Source organism: Equus quagga, chromosome 20 (assembly GCF_021613505.1).
Source record: "Equus quagga isolate Etosha38 chromosome 20, UCLA_HA_Equagga_1.0, whole genome shotgun sequence".
Taxonomy (NCBI): Eukaryota; Metazoa; Chordata; class Mammalia; order Perissodactyla; family Equidae; genus Equus; species Equus quagga.
Window position 1 is genome coordinate 21544196 of NC_060286.1, and position 23776 is coordinate 21567971.

Consider the following 23776-nt stretch of genomic DNA (forward strand, 5'->3'; position numbering starts at 1 on the left):
TCCCTGCTACTGACCTTTTGGGAGACATCTACATTTAAAATAGAGGAAAATTATGAAACCTAAAAACAGCAGCTGGCAATCTTCACAAAATGGGATCAGCCTAGTGAACCATTATCCTGGAATGTTGTGAGGAAGGTGGGTCACCAGTGGTGGGGTGTGTGTACGAATCTACAAAGGCTGAGATCAGCTACGGAGCTGCAACTAGCACCTGCCATCGCTGGCACAGACAGCACAGGCAAGAGTCTCCCTAGGTCCTTAGCGCTGTACTAAAATAACAGTATCTGAGGTGACGAGGAATGGATTTACAAACTACCAACAGCATCAGACAATTTGATTATAACAGACCAACCCTCCGATCAGCAATGTAGAGGGCTTCAGCCAATTTGGCAAAATTTTCGTTGATGTGAACTGTCTGCAGGCCTCTTCCATCAGCAGCCAGACGCTTGTCCAATGGAATTGTGTAACCCTAGTGTGAAAGCACACAGACAATACGAGTCATAGAAGAGTGATAACAGATCCTTTAACATTAGATTTAAATATGTCCATTTTGACGACCAGTTAGTTGAAGTTCTTTTTCTTACATCTTTCTTCACAATTATGCAACAGCAGCAGCAGCTAACACTGAGTGTTTTGTGTGGGGCATTGTTTTAAGCACTTTATATCTATGGTCTCATTTAACCTTCACAATAACTCTGTAAGGCTGGTGCATTATTGTTTCCATTTCATGGATGGGGATACTGAGGCAGAGAGCTTAGGTAGTGTCCTCAAGGTCATACAGTTAATAAGTGGACAAGCCAGGATTTAAACTTGGGTAGTACAACTTCAGAGCCGAAGCTCTGGGAAAACAGATTCTCATGTTAATAATTGTGGATTATAATAAAAGGACATCACTAACATGGCTAAATAAATGTTTCTCAAGTAAATATAACAGTCATACAAAGGTGGAACCGATCACCAAAATCCTAATATCTATAGGTAGTTTGATCTGCTGTACTGTTTTCATGACTTGTCAGATTCTTGGAACCCTCTAAGTTTTAGTAAATGGTAAAAAGATAAAGTTGGCTAGACGATTGAGATTCTACGTTCTGAAATTATGCATCCCATTTCAACAACTCAAGGAATATACTTAAACATCCATGTAACTTTCAGGCTTAGCTTTATTTTTCCAGATTTCTGACTAGACTCCCAAATGCTGACCTCTAGTCTACAGTCTTTATTCCTGATACAAGGGAATGTTACAAAATCAGCTCAAGATACCGCAAAGTTACACACACATTAATTAACCCAAATCAGACCACCCAACAATCTTGTTTTAGAATGAATACATGACTCCCTTTAAGGAATAACTTCTATTTACTCCATGGGTGAAAGTGGCCTTCCTCACCCATCAAAAATTGAATCACGAGAAATGATTAAGCAGAAAAGAGGAAACAGTGACTGGGAAATTTAGTCCACGTTATTTTAGATTCTTTAGGACTCTTGGAAGCTTTGGTGATCAGTACAGATAAACAGGATTTAGATAGCTTGTGTATGCATTGTTTCAAACAGAACAAAATAGTTTAAAAATTAAAGCACTGACTATATCCAAACATTGACTCTGTTTTGTCAGAGAAACATTTAAGTTAGTCTAATTTCTTTCAGAAATAATTTTAGATATAAATTTGAGTGAGACGTGAGGTTTCAACCACAGTTACCCAGGTGAAGCTCCTTCCTGTGTGTTTTCCAGTAGGTTCTAACACTAGGAGACTGACTTTATGGTGGCTTAGTTACCTTTGCATTTTTCCAGTTTGAAATACAAGGAGGAATCTTCCACTCTTGCTGTTCCTTCACGGTCATCTGAGTGGAGAAAGAGTGGCAGACGAGACATTTTTAGATTTATAGTCTAGCTAAAAACCCAAGTGCAATCTTTCTCTTCAAAGACAGCACAATATACTCTGACATAAGGACGGATTTAGTCAAAGGCTAAAATTCCACTTGTTTGGCAGCACTATATACTATGTTTCCATATCATGGTTTCTAGCCATAACTTTAATATAAAAAATGGAAAATAATCTATAAATTATTTTTGACAGTTATGAATGCTGGTTAACACTTTTCCATTTTTAAAGTGATGTGACTTCTTTCAGATGTTAACTTACTCTTTTAACTGGGTAATAAAACATACCTAAAAAAAAAAAACCACTCCAATTATCCGACTATCAGTCAAAGACCTAATGATCTCAGGTACTCAGTTCCTTTAACTATGATAACATCCTTCTTATCAAACAGCAGACCCTGTTCATTCCATTAAAAGTAGGGGTTAGGTTAATAATAATAAAATGAACAGCTAACATTTTACATACATTCTCATAAGCACTCTGGAAGCACACATTATAATCTTGGGTAGGTCCCTATTTGATCTTCAAAAATAATTAAAAAAAACAGTAACTGTGGTGAAATGTAGCTGTATAGGCATCTAGACTTTATTCTATGGGAGGTTATTTATAAAATGAGAAATCATGAGCACAAAAAAGGATTTTAGACTATAGCAAAGATTACCTTTCGGCTAGGAGAATGCATAACAGGCGCAGGAGGAGAAGGTGGTCCCCGGGGAATTTTCTTATTAATCCTGAAGGATAAATCAAAGCATGACCAGAGAGTGATAGACATTTTTCTCTTTTAGTTAATATGTCTCAAGTCTCCCCTCCTCATTTTTTATTATGTAAAGCTTCAAACATACACAAAAACAGAGAGTGTATAATGAATGCCCATCTATCATACACCAATCATTCAGCTTCAACCATTATGAAAACACGACCAACCTTGTCATCATCACTACCCATCTCTCCTCCACAGTATCATTATCATTTCATACAGTAATATACTCTTTTCCTTTTTAAAAAAGTTTTATTGAGGTACAACTGACAAAATTAACTATATATTTATAAAGTATACAATTTGATTAAGTTTTGACACAAGCATATACCCAAGAAACCATCGTCACAATCAAGATAGTGAACACAGCCATCACCTCCAAAAGCTTCTGCATGCCCCTTGCCCATCCCTCTTGTTCCTCTCATCTCCTCTCTGTCCTCCCCTCTTTCTCCACAGGCAATTGCTGATTTACTTCCTGTCACCACGGATTAGTTTGCATTTTCTAGTTTTATACAAATGGACTCATACAGTATGTATTTTTTTTTGTTTGGCTTCTTTCACTCAGCATAATCATTTTGAGATTCATCCATGTTATTGTGTATAATAAAAGTTCATTCTTTTTTGTTGCTCAATAGTATTCCATGTATAAATGCCCCACAATCTGTTTATCCATTTACCTACTGATGGACACTTGGGACAGTTTTCTCCTTAGATATTTTTTAAAGAACCATGGTTCATTCTCATGAAGCCACCTACTTACTTGAACCTTGGAGGCTCCATTGGATCTTTCTGCATTTCCACCATCCGAATAACTCTCTGTTTAGCTCCAGAGTTGAAAGCCACTCCTTGTTGAGACGGTGTGTATCTGAAGAAAGCAGATGAAACTAAAGGTGTAACTAGTTCAAGCTTTCAATAGGTATTTTTCTTCTATTATAACTCTAAGTGAGACAATGTTGTCAATTCCTTTCACAAAGTGTTAATAGAAAACTGCAAAATATTTAGGCAGAGCAGATAGCCACGGAGATAAAAGAACTAACAGCAATTATGAGTTACAAGCAAAATGTAAATTTGAGTTGTATTAGTTTGCAAATAATTCATCCCTGTACATTTCCGTCATGGAAGGCATAGTGTTCAATTTCACAGATAAGAGATCTAGAAAATAGTAGTACCTATTCTTTTTTTTTGGAGGAAGACTGACGCTGAGCTAACATCTGTTGCCAATCTTCCTCTTTTTTTTTCCTCCCCAAAGCCCCAGTACATAGTTGTATATCCTAGTTGCAAGTCCTTCTGGTTCTTCTACGTGGGATGCCACCACAGTATGGCTTGATGAGTGGTACGTAGGTCCACACCTGGGATCTGAACCAGTGAACCTTGGGCTGCCAAAGTACAGCGTGTGAACTTAACCACTACACCTCTGGGCCAGCCTCTGTACCTATTTTGTAACTCTGCGTTTGAGGAAAAAAACCACCCCAAAATATTCTCAGCAGGTAACTTATAGTCAGTAGTTTCTGACTAATCATAGGTTGTAAAATAGAGAAAGAATAATGGTAGCAGCCCTACCAGCTCTAATTTTATATCTGAATGTGAGTCATCTGTCCGCACAAAGATGTGGCTGAGTGAAAACCCTCAAAATTTAGTATTATAAGGATGACTATTATTATATAAATAATATCAATATATTATTAATCATTAACATTCTATATTATTATATAATTATTATAGTAGTATACAACATTGCTAATATATTAACTTTATATTATATAAATATATATTACATAATGTCTACTATATATAAATGAAAAACTATAAATAAATAATAAATAATTTAAATAAATAACTGTGGTTTGGATTATATACTATAAGTAATTGCTAATTTCTAAAAAAATACGTATTTTGAAAATAGCATAACAGCTTATACCTTAAAAGTGGATACCTTAAGAAATTCTTCTGCTTTCAATTGTCTGCACAACTGTCAATAGGTTTCAAGTTATTATTCAAAAACTGCATTTACAATTGTGACTAAGTAGGATAGTGAAAGAATACCAGGACCCCCAACCCTAACCAAGTTCGACATGAAGCTAAGACTTCCAGCTATAACTCGTACCGGATATACTGAGCAGGAGCCAGTTTATCAGCTGCTCGAACTGGCATGGCTGCAGCAACCTTCTGCGATACAGATTTCTCTAAGGCTACCCTTGTCTTTTCTGTTATCTGAAATAAGAAACACCACATTGAGTGGTTTGGAAGTTAATAAAGATATATAAAGTCATGTAAAACAATTATTTATATTTCAACGCCCAGTTACCTCTTTAATGGCTTCTTCATCAGGTCTTTGCAGGTCTGGGTCATCTGCATTCATGACTTCCTTGGGAACCAGGTCAGTGTACTTGCTATAAATGACCTAAAATGTTCAAACACAAGCAGGCTTAAGAAAAACAGAGAAGGAAAAGAAGCAACCTCATTAAGTCATTTCAGAAGTCAACATGTCCTCTCAGCACACTTATAAATTTAGGACACAGATTTTGTCTTTTAGATCTTAAAACCAAGGAAGCTTAAAATATATACACAAATCACTGCCCTGGCTATATAAGTTAATAATTTTCCTTTGACCTCATGCATTTAAATTATTTGAGATCTTTTAATCAAGTCGGTATCCAAATAAATTGTGCCAACAAAATCTTATGCATCAGTGACCCCTATTTTTGAGGCTCACTAGGACTTGAAATTAATGATGATATAAATTGCCTATAGCACCATTATCTTGGATTACAAGCTCATCAGAATTTAAGTCAGGTCACCAAACAATTTCCAAATTCACTGGGTCTGGAAAACTTCACTGACCTTACCCTACTTATAATGTTTGTCTTTTCTGGCATCAACTCTACTCATAGACTAAGAAAATGAACATGTGCCATGGTCAAAAACCCAGAACAGTTTCTTCCGTGAAAAAAAAAGAAGAAAAAACAAAATATATTCTACATACACAACTTAATTTTTCCATTCATTATCCAAACTTAGGACTGCTATTTGATGTCTGCTAGGCTCAACACAATTTCTATTAGGCTCACACCAATGTGGTAGGCCCCTGACAAACAGAATATTACTTACTTTAATGTCCATCTATATTTCTCGAATACTTTCATAAAAATTTACATAGCAGATTTTACAGAAAAAAAGAGGTACTAGAGATTTAACAAATAACATTCTAGATTTTGCTGCCTGAGTCAGGAACTCTTTGACACAAATACAAAGAAAGGACAATTTATGAATATGAAAGAAAACCAAATTCTTAGATATTTGAGATTTTCAAGTTTTCTGAGAAGGAAACTATTTGCTACTATAAGCCAAAGTCTTATATCAAGAATTGCATTCTACCACAACATTCCTCAAAATAGCTTAAAGGAAACGCATGCTATTCTTAATTTCTTACTCCGAACAACAGAGCAAAAAACACTTTAAGGCCTGTAAAACTTGACCTGGCTTTGCCTACAGCTTCAGTCTCCCCCTGTACCTCTCGCTCCCTCATTCATTATACTTCAGTCACATGGGCTCTTCTGTTATTTGAACACAATAAGTGTCACGACACTCTGTTTACTGAGTCAAAGGACTCCTCACATTATGAAATTATTTATCTGTTTTACTTACCTGTGTCCTCTAGTAAAGTTACAATAATTATAACAGCTAACATTTATTAAGCACTTATTTTGTGCCACTGTTCTTTTGCTTTATACATATTAACTAGTTTAGCTTCCGATCAACCTTGTGAGGCATGCACAGTGACTGTACCCACATTACTGATGAGGAATCTCTCATTCATTAAAGCGTCTCCAGTGCCTGTAACAATGCCTGGTCCACAGGAGGCATTCAGTCAGAATTTTTTGCACACGTGAGTGAATGTATGAATTTTAGAAATGCTCTGTTCCATGCTAAATATGATTATATTTTAGGCCTGCAGAAGGTGCTACATAAGCTGTTGATTTTCCAGAAAAAACCATCTCATGTCTATAGACTGGAATCTCTAGCATGTTTTTCTTAGAAATGAGAAAAAGGATCAGGTAAGAAAGTGTAGATGATTTACCACAAAACATGTCTTACTGCTACCTGAGCTACCAGTGTCCCTAAGCTCTCAGAGGATTCGTTTTGGAAGGTCCCTAAAACTGACTCTAGTGAAAAGTGAGGCTCTGTGAGTTAAGATCACACAGCTTGTAACAGACCTCTGAAGCCCTTTCAGGATGGAAAAATCCACACCACGAGAATTTAAATTTCTAGAACATTACTCTAGAAAATAATACCAAGACTATGAAGAGTTAATTACTTTCACACAGCAATCATTACAGGAAGGGATTCTAAGTAAATGGCTCCTGGTAGTCATACATGCTCAACATAAAGTCTCAATACTAATTTAGCATACAAGAGCCATTTGCTGTTTCGTATTTGGGTATTCCAAAGTTAATAATCCTTTAAATGAGCATCAATAAGATTCTAGCATCTCACAAAGCTGAGTGAAGGACATCTGAAGAGCAAGATTCCTCCATGGTAATTAACTATAAAACTCCAATTTTTTATTGCCTGAGAACCAAATGTGCTGAAGAAACTCAGTATATCCCAGGAGGCAAAAAGGCTGGGGAGGGTTATCTGAAAAATATAATATACTCTCGAAGGTATCAGGAGCACAAATGAGCTCTGTGAACAAGATAAAGCAATAACTCATCTGTGAAACAGATTTTTTTATTACTAAAAACTGGCAAAGAACTGGACTGACTAAAAGGATAACCTGTCAACATGTTCACCATTTCAGAGGTAGAAAGAAAACACGATCTTCAGGCTTAGCTAGTTTTGGAATCATATGAAAAAGGTGGTAACATTTATACAACTTATCTTGTGGTCAGTTTAAAGCTGTAGGAGTTTTTTGGGTGGGGTGTGTTTGAAGGCATTCTTTTAGGTAATAGTATGTATGTTACATTTCCTATGTAAAGATGTCAGACGGAAAAATGTAAACACCAAGGCTTTTTATTTCAAGATTTATCACTCAAGCGACAATTGAAAAAAAAAAAACCATTTAGTTCTGTTAAGGTTTACTTCAAGAAATTCTTTTCCTCCCAATTTTGTATTACCGCTAAGTCTTGTACACAGTATTTACATGTAGAGAGATCAGTGGCCTTAGATTTATCCTAGAATATTATCCCTTGGAATCTTGCTTTGTCTTCACCTCTTATATCTAGGGCTAGCGCTTTCTATTCCTGCTCTTTTATTACTGATATTTCAGCGAGATCTCCCCACTTTCTGAATACCAGATCCCTCTGATTTAAATCAGAAATCTTTGCACTATAGTGCAAATTCAATAATCCAGTAAACTATTTTCATTCTATGTCAAGGACTCTGCATATCAGCCTCCTGAATGATAATGAATTTTTTAAATCCCATTTTGTACATTTAGTAGCCGATTCCTACTTTTAAAACAGGAAAATCAGTGGTTTTAAAAGAGGGCATGGCTGCCACTTCCAACTCCCCTCCTGGGGCCTTTGTAATATGTGAGGTGTTTTGGGCTAAGACATTGGAGGGGGCACTACTGACACTTAACAGCTAACGCCACTTATGTTAAACACTATACAATGCTCAAAACAGTCCCAAACAATCAAGCAGTGTCCCCCCTTCCAAATGCCAATGCATAGCAGGCACTCAGTTAATGCTGAATTATCCAATGCATTCAAAAACTTCATGCATTAATCCAACCACTTAAAAAAAATTAAAGTGCACATTTATTACATTTGTGTAAGGAATTCAAATGGATATTCCAGGGTATAAAGTCCAGTAAGAAAATATATCCACTAGAAAAAGAAGATGTGGTGTATATATATATAAAATGGAATACTACTCAATCACAAAAAAAGACAAAATTGTCTCATTTGCAACAATGTGGATGGACCCTGAGGAAATTATGTTAAGTGAAATAAGCCAGACAGAGAAAGATCAACACAGCATGATTTCACTCATGTGTGGAAGATAAACTAATAATACATGGATAAAGAGAACAGATTAGTCGTTACCAGAGGGGAAGGGGGTTGAGGGGTGGGCATAAGTGGTAAAGGGGCACATTTATACGGTGACTGACAAATAATATTCTACAACTGAAATTTCATAATGTTATAAACTATTATGACCTCAATAAAATAAAGAAAATAAAGAAAAGAAAATATATCTACTAGGAACAATGTTAGAACAGTTCAAGTAGTCACTCTACCACTATCCTCCTTTTCAATTCAGAGAGTACCCTGTACACTTTTTAAAAATCTTCATTGTGTTTACTTTTGTTTTAAGACTGTGTTTTTAGATGAAGAGGAAGGTAGAGAGATTTCTCACACACCTCCTGTCCCTACACATACATAGCTTCCCCCACTGGGGTTAGGGTTAGTATGAACCTGAGAGCGGTACCTCTGTAAACAACTAGTTGGGTTTATTTCTAGAGGTTACATTATAGATAAACATGTAAGGCTTTTACTGTACAAAAGAACAATACTTTAGAATCTTTATTTGGCCAGAATACTGAAATCTACTTTCAATACAAAATAATCACTAATACACATGGTTATTAGACATACACACACACAAAAATTCAGACATTCACTAGAAATCAGATAAAATTCATTGTTTCTGGGGCTGGCCCCGTGGCCGAGTGGTTAAGTTCGTGCGCTACGCTGCAGGCGGCCCAGTGTTTCGTTGGTTCGAATCCTGGGCACGGACATGGCACTGCTCATCAAACCACGCTGAGGCAGCGTCCCACATACCACAACTAGAAGAATCCACAACGAAGAATATACAACTATGTACCGGGGGGCTTTGGGGAGAAAAAGGAAATAATAAAATCTTTAAAAAAAAAAAAAAAAAAAAATTGTTTCCAATCTTGAAATATAATGTAAAATGGGCTAAAACTGTATTTCATCCAAAATTATAAAACCTGCCAATGCCAAATTATTGTCCTAAAATGTTGCTTTTTCCTCACAAATGAGAGGAGAGGCAGCACATCCCAACAAAGAATTATGATTATTCCAAAGAAGGAGAGAGGCACCAAATCAAAGAGAGCTAGAGCCAAGTGAAGGCCTCCACGGCACGGGAAATTTCAGTATATGTCCTGCATCCACAGGGACCACCTTTCCTTTTGCAGGAGTGGACTATGCTTCCTTGCTGGCTTCATGAGAAGTGGTTTTCTGTTATTCAATGAAAATTGCTATCGTTCCTCCAATAAACGCTGGTGAAAATGGCTGTATGTCATGCTGTCAGGCACTAAGTTAGATGTCAAAGAGGAAAGAAAATACAAAGATCTAATCTCTGTCCTCAAAGAACTTACGGGCAAATGACAGAGATCACTGGGAGAGAATAACTGCAGCAAAGGTGGTGACTGCGACGAGAAAGCAAACAGAGATCACTGGGAGAGAATAACTGCAGCAAAGGTGATGACTGCGACGAGGAAGCAAACAGAGATCACTGGTGAGGGAATAACTGCAGCAAAGGTGGTGACTGCTACGAGGAAGCAAACAGAGGCAACAGGGAGGAGGATGCCCAACCTAGCCAGAAGATCAGGGAGGGCAGCTTAGAACAGCGAAGAGCAAGGTGCGATTTGAAAGCAATAGAACATAGTCAGACAAAGAATAGGGGGAGGGCTTCCCCAGGCATAGGAGGACACCCATGGGAAGTTCCTAAGGTAAGAGAATGTGCTACACTAAGGGACCAGCAAGTAATTCCTCATTGAAGACATATATAGGGAGTGTCTGAAAGTTCTTCTTCTCCAACGACCACCTACAATGGTGATTATTTTGTATTGAAAATAAACAGAATAGCTAAAACTAGACTTTTGTGGATTTCAGTATTCTGGTCATGAGAGCTGAGGCTAAGCTAGAAAGGTAAGCAAGGGGTCAAGTATGCCATAAGGAGCTTGGTTGGTTCTTATCCTAAAAGCCATGATTTTAAATGTGCACACTTGTGCATATATGAGAGGGAAAGAGACAGAAAGATAAACAGACAAACATGATGAATTTGTTTTTTTAGGCAGACAAGACAAACGCCAAGGAGATGTTCAGACGCTGCTATAGTCAATCAAGCAAGAAATGATGCGGTCCTGAACTAAGTATCAGAGAAGGGAATACACTTGAGCAGTGTTAAGTAAGAGATCATGGTGAGCAAACAGATGCAGGGTCTGAGGGAAGCACCAAAGAACGGAAAGACTGCTAAGCAAAGGCTTTGTAGAGAACACGCTGGCAGTACGTGTCACAGCTGAAATCGGAATATCCTTTGACCCAAGAAGTCCACCAAGAATTCATTTTGCACGAATACTGATGTGCAAAAATGTCTGTACATGGATCTTGAATAAAGTACTGTTTACAAAACTAAAAAACTGGAAACCACCAATGCTTAAAAAAAATTAGGGCACAAGCACATCATGGAATTCTGTGTAGATTTTTTTTAAATGAAGTAGACCTGTATGTATTAACAAAAACCTTCAAAACATATTAAGTAAAAAAAGCAAGTCTATGGAAGTTATGAATATTAAAATTTCATTCATGTAAAAAAAAGATGTATACATTTGCACGTGTGTGTGGGGTGTGTTTACTGTATGTAAAGTAGGAATACATATACATAAATACCTAAATCCACAACAAAAGTCTGGAAAGATATATATCAATGTAGCAACAGTACTTACCTCTGGGAAGTAAAGTGGGAGAAGTAGGCAGGACTGCATATACTTTTGTACTGTTGCTATCTTTGACCATATGATTATTAATGCAATTTTTTTAAAGAAATCAATAAAATAAGGGGAAAAAAGGAGGACTCTCAGGCTTTTAGCAGTCAATTAGGAAGATATCATTGCCAATCACTGAGTTAGAGAACAGAAGAGGGAGATTAAGTGGAAAATTATGCGTTTAGGTTTGGATTTGATTGAGCAGTACTTTGGGGAAATCTAGATAGATGTGCCCTTGTAGACAGTAAGATATAAGGAGCTAGAGCCCAGGAGACAAATGGGGCTGGAGACACAAATATGACAGTCATCGGCATATGAGTGGCAGTTTAAGCCAAGGAAATAAATTAGATTAGTCAGAGAGAATGTGTTCTGAGAAAACAGTCTTAGAGACCTTCACCAGAGAGCTACTTCAGCAGACTGGTTGAGGTGAGGCCACCTTACAGTGAAATGAGGGAAAGGGAAGTGAAGAAATAGAGAAAGCAGAAAACAACTCTTGCAAGAAGCCTGCAGGAAAGTGGAGAAAATTAGGTGGAAATCTGGACGTAGCTAGAGGGAGCCTTGAGAGTAGTCAGGGAAAACTTTTAAAAGATGAGAAAAGCACGCATGTTCAAATGCTACCAGAAGAAGCCAACAAAATAGAGGAGGTGAAAGACGCTGTTGAGAAGAATAACAAAAACGTAGGTTATAAAGGAAACAGGAGGGATGAGGTCTGGGATACCCTAGAATACAATGGCAAGAATAGGTGTAGACAGGAGAAGAGATTTCTTATAGAGAAAAAAGGAAAAATCAAGACAAAAAGACAAGCATGGGATAAAGAAAGCCGACAGGGGCTGGCCCGGTGGCGCAGCGGTTAAGTTCACACGTTTTGATTCTCAGGCGGCCTGGGGTTCGCTGGTTCAGATCCCGGGTGCAGACATGGCACCACCTGGTAAAGCCATGCTGTGGTAGGCGTCCCACATATAAAGTAGAGGAAGATGGGGACGGATGTTAGCTCAGGGCGAGTCTTCCTCAGAAAAAAGAGGAGGATTGGCAGCAGTTAGCTCAGGGCTAATCTTCCTCAAAAAAGAAAAGAAAAGAAAAAAAAAGAAAGCGAACAATTTTCTTCCAGTATTCTTTATGCAAATATATGGGGAGTCACCTGTTAGCTGAGAGGGGCCAGAGAGGAGGAGCTAAGGCCTGGAGGAACACCAAAGGAGCCCAATTAAAACCTGAGATAGGAAGTTGCCTGACTGCATAATTGCTTTTCCCAAAACTCTGCAGCCAAGATGTAGGAGCAAGGGACGGGTTACCATTAGTGCTCTTTTAGAAAGTAAAATAAAAATATTTGGGAGAGAGAAGGGCAAAGCACAGGTACTGAAGGCTCACAAGTATTTTTCAATTCTAAAGAGATCTTTTAACTATTTGGAGTATTTATTTATAAGAAAGAAACTAAGTCTTAAAAACAGTTCCTTGGCTCTGAGTGTAGCTGCTCTGAGATGAGATTATTTTAAGTAAATTTTATTTTTGGTTTTGGATTACTTTTAAGCAGGTTTTTGGATTACTTTTAAGATTATCCTAAATTGAGCAAGTGCCAGTTTCGTACTTAATCAAGGCAGAAAGAAGTCTGTGTAATTTGTTATATTTAAATCAACTATTAAGTATATATGTAAGTAGTTTCAAGTACATGGATGAGAGTGAGAAAAGTTTTTATCTATTTTATAGATAAAACTAAATTTTGATTTTTTTAAGGTGCTAGGATTGGAAATTTTTAAAAATCTACTAGCTTTTAAAAAAATGTTAGTACTATAAAAGAACTGTTTTTAAAAGTAAAACAAATAAGTAAAAACCCTAAGTATATATACGCTATCATCAATTTGGAGAATTTTAAAGGAAAAGTTATCGTGGTCATGAAGCCATAACATATTGTTCATATTGTTATGAAGTCACATCTTCATTTAGCCGAAGTATACTTTACTGCTATTTTTAACATAAACTGGCCAGAGATTTATCATTTCCACACAATTACAAAAAACTCTTCACAAAACATTTATCAATGAGAAAAAACAAATCCATGAGAGGATTACCTTGTCTTTTGACTGTCCCTGTCGGGCAATTGCATCATATTTAATTTTTCCTTCAGCATCCACCTGAATGGCCAATGCATTCGACATTTTTTTCTTTCGTCCCATATCCAGTGGATACTGGGCCACATGGATCTCTGGAAAAGCACCTCCATCTCCGAAATCCTATATATTAAAAAGATAAGAAATAAAAAGAACATTTAATAGTAATTTGAGATTCAAGATATATTCATTTATTCAACAAATAATTATGGAGCCCTTATTAGGCCAGATGCTAGAGATAAGGCAGCAAACAAAACAGAGGTCCCTGATCTTGTGCAGAGTATATTCTAGTTGGCAAAGATATAAAAAGCTTAATCTCTGCCTTGTGATAAATGCCTGGAAAGTACTAAAGGGACTGGAAGAGGAGCATTTTTCAATAGTGTGCTTGGGATGGCCTCTGTGAACGGATAACATGTGAGCTAAAGCCCAGATGATGAGAAATCACTCATGGGAAGATCTGAGGGAAGCATTTTCTAGGCAGATCAACCAGCAAGTGTGAAGGCCCTGCTGCAAGAATGAACTTGGCATGTTCCAGGAAACGAGAGTCCAATAGGGCTGCAGCTTATAGAGGAGAGAGAGAATTCACAAAGATCAGAGGATAGCTGAGGGGAAAAAACCGGGAATACATTAGGAGAAGACATGATCTAGTTGGGTGTCTGTCTTCTAGACTCTATAAAGAGTTCTGGCAGGCAGGGGGAATTCTTGTAGGGTGCTAAGCAACAAGTCGCAATCCAATGAGTACTCAGTTCACTAGGATCATCACTTGGAGATACATGAAAAAAGCTAAGGGCACAAGCCCTTCACATTTGTAAAGTAAAAATCATCACCATATAAACAGAATACAACAAAATGACAAAATGAAAATAACTGGGCACAAAAATGAATGGTATAGGCATTTAAAGATTTTTAATAGGGCAGGTACATTCCTTGGGACGTGGAGGAGGAAAATTTGCAGGAGTCAGAATGAATACTGGGAGTAAAAGAAAAAGGCTTGATTAAACAGGAGGAGGTCTTGGGGAGGCAAAATAATTAAGTCTCAAACGTTTGCTTTTCTCCCTGGATAAAAAAGGTGGCCAAGCACGGGAAAGTCTGCCCTAGAATGAGGGAAAGGAATATGTGTTGAACTGATGTATGGAATCCTGAGTAATTAGGAGGATAGGTGCTGCCAAGAAGTTTGTTCTTTGGGAACAAGCCAGAGATTAAAAAAAAAAAAACCCATCATTCCAGATTCTTCCTTCTCCCTCACTGCCTCCAAATCAACCATCAAATTCTGTCTCTTATACCTCTTAAAAATTTATCTAATCTGGGGCTGGCCCCGTGGCTGAGCAGTTAAGTTTGCATGCTCTGCTTCGATAACCCAGGGTTTTGCTGGTTCAGACGCTGGGCACAGACATGGCACTGCTCCTTAAGCCATGCTGAGGCGGCGTCCCATGTAGCACAACCAGAAGGACCTACAACTAGAATATACAACTACGTACTGGGGGACTTTGGGGAGAAAGGAAAAAAAAAAAAAAAGACTGGCAACAGATGTTAGCTCACGTGCCTTCTAAAAAAAAAAATTTACCTAGTCTGTATATTAGACATGCATTAACATTCTCAAACTGAAGACAAGAAAACAGATCAAGAGAGATCAGGATTGGCCCAGGGTCACACAAATAGTAAGTAGCACAGCTATAATGCAAAACCAGTTATATTTTTTTAACTCCTTGTCAGTGCTTTTTCTACTATACCTAATGGGAAAAAAAATCAGGAAAGGAAATGCTGCTGAAGTTTTTCCTAGAGGTTGTCTCTTTAGGTTTATGTGGTACTGTGCATGTAGGGAGGAGGAGGGAAGGAAAGGCACTCAAACGTGAAATCATTCTTTCCTTTTTTCCCTCTTACTTCCCATTATTTTCCATATACTGTAATCCCTGGATTTATAAAGGGTATGTTAGTTTCTTTTGTACTTGTTTAATAGTTTGACATAAGAAGAGGTGTAAACAGGTACAATTCTCCAGTGATCACAAAGCAGTGACAATAAGCAAGAAGGAAAAGATTAATCTTCTAAGGGGAAGTATATGTCTTGAGAGCTCACAATCAGAATTTCTATCATATTGACATTCACGTGCGGATGTTCTAAGGCCTAAATTAATTTCATAAGGGTGCTATCACACATTTCAGCACAATTTAATAAATCCAGACTGAAGGTCCCTATTTACCTCTAGTAACCGGGGTATCCAGCCTTTCCGGTACCCGTACGGGGGAGGTTCTCTTCGGGAGGAGACCAGTGAAGTCTGTCGTGATCTCTGGGATCTTGCCTTTTCTTCAGCCTCAAGCTGGTCCTGAGATAGCTGAGTAGGTGCAGGTAAAAAGCTAAAAGCAAAGACAATAAAAGTCAGAATTTTTTACAATTCTTACATTTAATTTGATTATTGCAATGTGGCCATCAGACACTATTTTCCTATAATACCTTTTCCCTTTAGCAAAAGAGCAAACTTTTCAATGATTTATGGTAGTACTCAATATCAGTCATTTTGTCATGCCTGGAAAGAAATAAGTACCCAGAGACATACAGTAAAAACATTTGACTAGGATGTAGGCAAATGGTGTCCAGAATAAAAAATTAACAGATATTTCACATAATAGACAACAACTGAGTTTTTATGCTTCCACACTTCCTTTCTTGTAACAAGCAAGTAAACATTCTCAATTATCCAGGGACCAAGTGTCCAGCATACGGTTTTCTTACCAACTTTTAAGTATGATAAATGTTGTTATAGACACAGACACTCCAAAGTACCACAAAAGGATTCCAGTAGATGAGTAATAAGTTTAACGGGAAAGTCAGGATTCCTTTGTGATTTCTGGCTCGTAAGCATATTTGAGTAAGCAGTAGAGCTTATTTATTAAAAATATTTATTGATCACTTGGGTGCAGGCGCCGTGCTAGGTAGGCAATGAGACTATAAACTGAGAAAGGCAGCTTACAATCTTGTGAGGCAGAGCAACAATCAAATAATCACACAAACCTATAATTACAAATTATATTAACTGATGAAGGAAAAGAATAGAGTGCTCTGACAGCACACACCAGAGGGATCTGATTAGTCTGGTGGTGGTGGGGGCGGGTCAGGTACTATGATGGCTAAGAGCTCAAAGTTCAAATCCTACCTCTGCCACTTACTAACCTGGGTAAGTTACTTACCTCCCTGAAGCTCAGTTTTCTCATCTGTAATGATGGATCAGAAGATTACCAACCACGTAGGGATGTTATAAATATTAAATGAGAAAATCCATAAGCCACTTGGCACAGTGTCTAAATACCATTCAATATATGTTCCATAAATATTAGAGTATTTGGAGCTGTTCCATGATTCCCCCAGTTTGGGTTAGCTGCCTCTCCTCCATGCTCCCACAAGACCCTCTGTGGACCTCTACTATAACACCTATTTTACTGTATTGCAATCATCTATTCATTTACCTTTCTTTCTGTCCCTAGACTGTGAGCAACCTGATGACAGGAACCCCGCCTTCTGCTGCTTCCATCCCTAACTCTTCAGGCATTATCTAGCTCACAGCAGGGGCTACTTAAATGTTTGTAGGAGAAATAAATTCACTCTACCCTTCGTGCTCACCATCTTTATGTCACTATAGCTTTTTTGTCTTTCCTTAAACAAGCCATCTCAGGATCTTTACATTTACTATTCCCTTTGCCATAAAATATTCTATTTACTCATTAAGAATATTTTTTCCAGGGGCCGGCCCAGTGGTGTAATGGTTAAGTTTGCGCACCCTGCTTTGGCAGCCTGAGGTTCATGGGTTCGGATCCCGAGTGTGGACCTACACACCGCTCATCAAGCCATACTGTGGTGGTGTCTCACGTACAAAACAGAGGAAGACAGGCACAGATGTTAGCGCAGGGACAATCTCCCTCAAGCAAAAAGAGGAAGACTGGCAAGAGATGTTAGCTCAGGGACAATCTTCCTCACCCCCCCCAAAAGAATATTTTTTTCCTTATAGTGCTTTTATAGAAAACTCTTGCCCAGATCTTTTAGTGCTTGCTTCTTAGCATTCATGCCTCTGCTCAATTACATCGCCCTAGAGCAGTTTTCTGACCACCTTGTCCAAAAGAGCACTCTACTGACACTTTCAGTAACTCTCTATCCCTTCCTCTTTATTTTATTCCTCCTACTCACCACCTAAAATTGCATTACTGATTTGTTCACTCATATACAGTCTGTCTCTCCTAGAACATAAGCTCTGTGAGGATAAGGAGTTTGCCTGACTGATTCAATACTGTAAAACCATCACTAGAATAGTGCCAGGCACACGGCAGACCTCCAACCAATATTTGCTAATGGAATGAATGAATGGATGGATGAATGGAGTCAAAAGTTTTGGGCTTCTACCACAGTTGTTTTCAGTAAACCATACATACCCAATACAAAGAAGGGACACAAAGTCAGTTACAAAGAAGCTAAAATATTTACTTATATTTCATTTCTCTTTTCTTTCCTTTACCTTCTGTTGGAAGAACCAGTCACTAAAACGATCAAAAGGCAGGCAGCCTGCCAAAGCAAAGAGTTTGGACAATCCAGTAAATAGGTAACCTGGCCTGGATTAAGGTCAGAACATACTTCAGACTTCCAGAGGGGCATAACTTTGTTGTTGCCTGTAAAGGATGACATTCCCACAAAGAGGCACACTCCTGGGGGTAGGGGGTACGTAAGAGGCAAACGCAAGGGTAAAGTCGACCTCAGAGGTTCTCAACTGGGGGCAAAATATCTACAATGCAGCTATTTGACAAGGTCTGGAGACATTTTGTCAGGACTTGGAGGAAGGGAGGAGAAGGGGAGGTGGTGCCACTGGTATTTAGTGGGAAGAGACCACAGATGCTGCCAACCATCTTACTGTGCACAAGACAGCTCCACACAATGAATTATCCAGTCCAAAATGTTAATAGTGACACGAGGACATCTTAGTCTACCCATTCCCCTTTACTAAAGTCAACATATTAAACACAAGTGATATTATTAGATACATAACCTTAAAAATACTTGAATTTAGAAAATTAAATCCGTATGACTTTAAATCTTTAACAAGAATCACTGGTGACACCAAGACTGTAACACATCAATATGTCAAGTCCCTGCTGTTCAGAATCCCTGATAGATCTTGGAGATAATAATGCTTCACCTGGAAACTTGAGATCAAGTCTAAAAATCAAACTGGCTAGAACTCATGCAACAAAATCAGAAAGCTAGGATGTCACGAAGACTAGCCATTTAAAGATTGCACTCTGGCACAGCAATTTTAAGCACACAGTAACCGCAACATCTCTGGTATTTCTCCTGTGTGTCCTTTTCGAATTCTACCTTTTCCACAAAACCTTTCCTCCTAACTCTACTCATCTTTGTCACTGTGCCTCCCACCTGGAGGGCACTCAAATGTCTGCTGCCTGTAACATTTACTAAAGGAAACTCTCCAGTTCATTCAGCTCACTTCATCTATTTCTTTTTGCACTTAAGTTAGCACTACACAAATAAATGCAAATAAGCACTTTGTACTGGTCTTTGTTCCATATCTGTATGCCTCGTACCACATCTTCCCTGCAGCCAAGGACCGTCAGATTTTCTTTTGTATACACACAACCCGTGGGATAAAGCCAGGCACTCAAAAGTAATTCCCAAAAGAAATGTCTCATTAAAACATTTTTAGGATTCCTAACTATCGTCAACAAGGAAAAGTACACGAGAGGAGAATGAAACGTGTTTAGGGAGCTCAAGCGGATGTCCTAAAATGATCACTTTCTTTACAACCCGCTTCGACGCTCAACTTTTCCTGCCGCGTTCGCGTGGAAAGTTTTTCCACTTAGAGCAGCCGGGTCGCGGACTAGTAGGAGTTACGTAACTCCTTGGAATCTCCCACTTAAGCATCTTTTTCTCAAAGGCGGGGACCACTTTACGTGCAGTTACCAAGGCAACCGCGAACAGCAAAAAACTGACGTGGTTTCATCTACGGAAGAAATTCGAAGGTCCAAAGTTAAAGTGCGGAGCGGCGGCGCGAATTAGTAGACAGCGGCCACTACTGTGGCTACTTTGAAATCTCCGTTCCGCGCCGGGCCCCTTTTTCTCAGGAATCCTTATTTCGGGACAGAGACAGAAGACTTCGGCAGACAAACGGCCGTAAGCCCGCTTTCACTCCGGCCAAATAAGCCACTGCTCTCCCTGCCCCATCGCGCCCACCCGAGCCGCGGACCCGAGAGAGCGCTCTCCACACCCCCAAGATGCTTAAGCCCAAAACACGTGCGACTCCTCGGCATGTGAGGCCAGAGAACTCTTCTGCCACGCCTCTGCTTTCGGTCCCACCGAGGAGCGAACTCAACCCGGGAAGCCGCTCAGGAAAGACCCCAGCTTGGGCGAGGCCTAGTCGCCCCGGCGGCCGGCGGGAGGGCCCAGCCGTGATCTCGGCCCACGCTGCTCTGCGCCCCGGGCGGGGTCACTGCGCGGAGAGTGTGGGCAGAGAAAAGAAAAGGTGGGTACTCCTAGACCCTTCCGTATCGAGGACCCGAATCAACAACCCACCTGGTGAGCGCCATCTTCTTCCGCTTCTTCCAGCGCGAGCGACAGCGCCGCGGGGCGGGTCTTTCCCCGCGACAAGGAGGGGAAAGGAAGGAGCGCGCAACGCGCAGGCGCCCTGGCCGAAGGGCCTTCTGGGATTTGTAGTTCCTTGAACAGGCGTACAATCCGGTTCTGTTCTAACCGGACGGAACGGTTATAACGGGATCAGCGCTTCAGTTAAGAAAAGCAAAGGCGTCGCTTGTACCCTATGACATGATGGGGCATTCTCTGGGCAAAATAAAGAAGTTGAGATGCCTTTTAAGCCGCTTTATTTTATTCCCCACTCAGTTTCATTCTCCTTGTAGGAGTCCCAAACACGAGAGCTTTCCGGGGACGGCAACGTTGTGTGAGAGGGTGATAGGGTTTTAAAACAATAGGAAATCGTGAGACTGGCGAATGGAGAGTTCTTGGACGCTCTGAAAACATTCTCACTCAAAACTTTTCTTTAAGCGCTGTCCCCTACCCTGCTACCCCACTCCCAAAACACTCTCCTGGGGAGATATTGTGTGATCCTTAGCAAGTAACCTTTAGAATGCTCCTTATGTGTATTATGTATGTGCGTTTTTATGTATGTATGTGTTTTAGATAGATTATGCGTTTTACATAGATTATGTGTTAAACATAATCTTTGATGAAGTGATAGGATAAGTTAAATCTGGTTCAAAACATTGGAGAGAAGTGGGTGGAGTATAGGTGAAAGGAGAGTAGCCATCAGTTTTGATCTTTGTTGAAGCTGGATAATGGAAAAATGGATGTTCATTATACTGTCCTCTCTACTTTTGTATGGGTTTGAAATTTTCCGTGATAAAGAGTAGAAACACACTTTTAATTGCAATATAGCACACGTGCAGAAAGGTGCATACACTCTAAGTGTAAAGCTCTTTGAATTTTCCCAAACCAAACACACTAGGTTGAGCAGCAGAAGCACCCCCAACACAGGATAACTCAGTTTCTGGTGTGACAAGATGTTCTAGGTTCATCTAGTACTTTCTCTGCCCCAGACCTGGAGTCAGTCATTTCTTCAAGCAGCCCTCCTTTAAGTGGGAAAGTGATATTTTGAGAAAACAATCTGGATGCTGCAAATGTTCACTGTTACTGGGTTGATTATTGTTTGCCTTTTCGGTGGATAGAGCTAAAAAATTCATATACACATATTTTTTGAGAAAATGCATCATGCATTCATACTAATATTTTCAATGCAAATTTAGGATTACACAGTTTTTCTTAACTTTGATTTAAATGCATATCTCTTCTGAGACTCTTGGTCTAATGGCATTAACATAATTACACATTTGCTTTATCCTATTATGTATAAACTAGTTTCAGAACAACATTACTCGTATGATTACTAAACATATGCTTAATTTTAATAGTTTCTGATTTTTTCAATTCTTTTTGTCCTTGAGTATATCTCTCTAGGCATGTATAGTCAAATTACATTGCTTTAAAGTGACTTAGAATAAGTCCTCTGTGTGATTATGGGGCTAACTTGATACCCTATTAGGCTTACTTATTTGACTCTGTTTTGGATTTTTAGTAGTTGCTTTTTTTAAAAAAATAGATTTGTGAAACAGTTACATGGTTTCCAAGAGAAAATTTAGCAAACAGGTAGTACATTTAGAGAAGTCTAGATTCTTTCCCTGTCCCTTCCATCCTTTTCTCCTCCTCTCCCTATAGATAACCTTTAAAAGGTATTTTTTATGGTTTATCCTTCCATTTAAAAATATAAACAAATACATATATATATATATATCTACATATATTTGTATACTTCTCTTTCTTAGACTAGTGGTGGATACCATACACACTTTTCTCCACCTTGCTTTTTTCTGTTTATAAATATATCTTGGAGATCACTCTTTTGCAGTATACAGAGATTACATTGGAGATTTTGAGCAGAGAAGACACGTGATCTGACTTATGTTTTAAAGAGATCATTATGAGTGCTGTGTTGAAAATGGACTCCAATAAGGAAGGAAGGCAACAGGGAGACCCTTGCGTGGCTTTTAGGGGAGAGATGCCGATGGCTTAGGCAGGGAGTTAGTGCTAGAGATGGTAAGAAGAGGTTGGAATCTGGATCTATTTTGAAGGTATAACCAACCGATTTTGATGATGGAATTGATGTGAGGTATAAAGGCGAGTAATCAAGGATGACTCCAAGCGTTTTTGCCCAAGCAATTAGAAGGATAGAGTTGCCATTTACTGAGATGAGAAAATTGCAAGAAGATCATTTTTTTTTTAAAGATTTTATTTTTTTCCTTTTTCTCCCCAAAGCACCCCAGTACATAGTTGTATATTCTTCGTTGTGGGTCCTTCTAGTTGTGGCATGTGGGATGCTGCCTCAGCGTGGTTTGATGAGCAGTGCCATGTCCGCACCCAGGATTCGAACCAACGAAACACTGGGCCGCCTGCAGTGGAGCACGCAAACTTTAACCACTCTGCCACGGGGCCAGCCCCAAGAAGCTCATTTTTGTGAGGAAAGATCAGCAATTTGGTTTTGAACATGTTACATTTGAAATACCTGTTACATGGCCAAGTAAAAATGCCAAGTAGGCAGTTTATATGCAAATTTGAAGTGTGGGGGAAAGGCTTGGGCTGGAGACCTTTGGTGGCAGATGGTGTGTAAATTCATGATACCAGGTGAGATTACCTAGAGAGTGAGTGTAGGTACACAAGAGAAGTGGTCCAAGGACAGACTTCTGGAGTGAAATCCAGTGTTTGAGGTTGGGAAGATGAGGAGGAACCAGCAAAGGAGACTGAAAGGAATTCCTAGAGGTTTGATCAATAGAACTAGGAGAGAAAGCATCAGTCTTTCTTTTGGATCAGAAGCTGTAAGTTTGTAGGCTTGAGTTACCAGTATCTATCTTTCCTGGCATTATAGCAGGAACCTATAACAGGGAAGAATGAAGCCACTATGCAAAAAGGAGAGACCAGAAGGGTAAAGAGAAGGAGAGTAAGAGACTGATAGATGTTGAGACCTCTGACAACATCATGCAAGTTCCTGGATCCAGCAGTGCCTGAAGACCACACCATCTGAATATTTTTTAATTAATTGAGCCAATAAATGATTTTGGTGGCTTAAGCTGGTTTGAGGTGATTCTTTATGATTTGCAATGAAAAGGAATGTATACAATGTTTGTTTTCTTTGCTTCCATGAGATTTGTTCTTCCCCAAGTCTTAATATTTATCACACTTTATAGGTTTTGATGGTTTACATGACTGCAAGGAAGACTGACTCTCTCTCATCCTTGTATCCATATCATCTGTGCCTGCACAGTTTTGGGCAAGTCCTCAACCCTCACTGGATTTCAGATTCCTCATATGTAAAAGGACAGAGTGGGCCCAGATAATATCAAACATCCCTTCTAGGATCAACATCCTTTGATTCTCGATACTTTCTTCTATTTTTAAACTTCTAAAATTAACTTAATAAACTTAAAAATTTGCTTTTCCACACACTAGTGATACACACAACAACTTAGATGAATCTCAAGGGCATCATGCTGAGTGAAAGAAGCCAGGCTCAAAGGATTACATGTGCTTTCATTTATGACATTCTTTTTTTTTTTTTGAGGAAGGTTAGCTGTGAGCTAAATGCTGCCAATCCTCCTCTTTTTGCTGAGGAAGCCTGGCCCTGAGCTAACATCTGTGCCCATCTTCCTCTACTTTATACGTGAGATGCCTGCCACAGCATGGCTTGACAAGCGG

The 23776-nt window shown here is 39.0% G+C and overlaps 1 protein-coding gene across 1 annotated transcript in view; it reads right to left on the reverse strand.

Annotated features, from left to right (window-relative positions):
- The window catches only part of SNW1 (SNW domain containing 1), a 29966-nt gene extending 9853 nt beyond the window's left edge, over nucleotides 1-20113 (reverse strand). Inside the window, exons 1-9 of the mRNA XM_046647588.1 lie at nucleotides 20033-20113; nucleotides 15669-15822; nucleotides 13432-13593; nucleotides 4940-5035; nucleotides 4739-4845; nucleotides 3395-3499; nucleotides 2539-2608; nucleotides 1771-1836; nucleotides 350-466 (exon numbers count right to left, since the gene is read on the reverse strand). Of these exons, the coding sequence (XP_046503544.1) occupies nucleotides 350-466; nucleotides 1771-1836; nucleotides 2539-2608; nucleotides 3395-3499; nucleotides 4739-4845; nucleotides 4940-5035; nucleotides 13432-13593; nucleotides 15669-15822; nucleotides 20033-20046 (891 nt within the window). The 5' untranslated portion in view covers nucleotides 20047-20113. The remainder of the gene's footprint in view (nucleotides 1-349; nucleotides 467-1770; nucleotides 1837-2538; nucleotides 2609-3394; nucleotides 3500-4738; nucleotides 4846-4939; nucleotides 5036-13431; nucleotides 13594-15668; nucleotides 15823-20032) is intronic.
- Between the last annotated feature and the right edge of the window lie 3663 nt (nucleotides 20114-23776).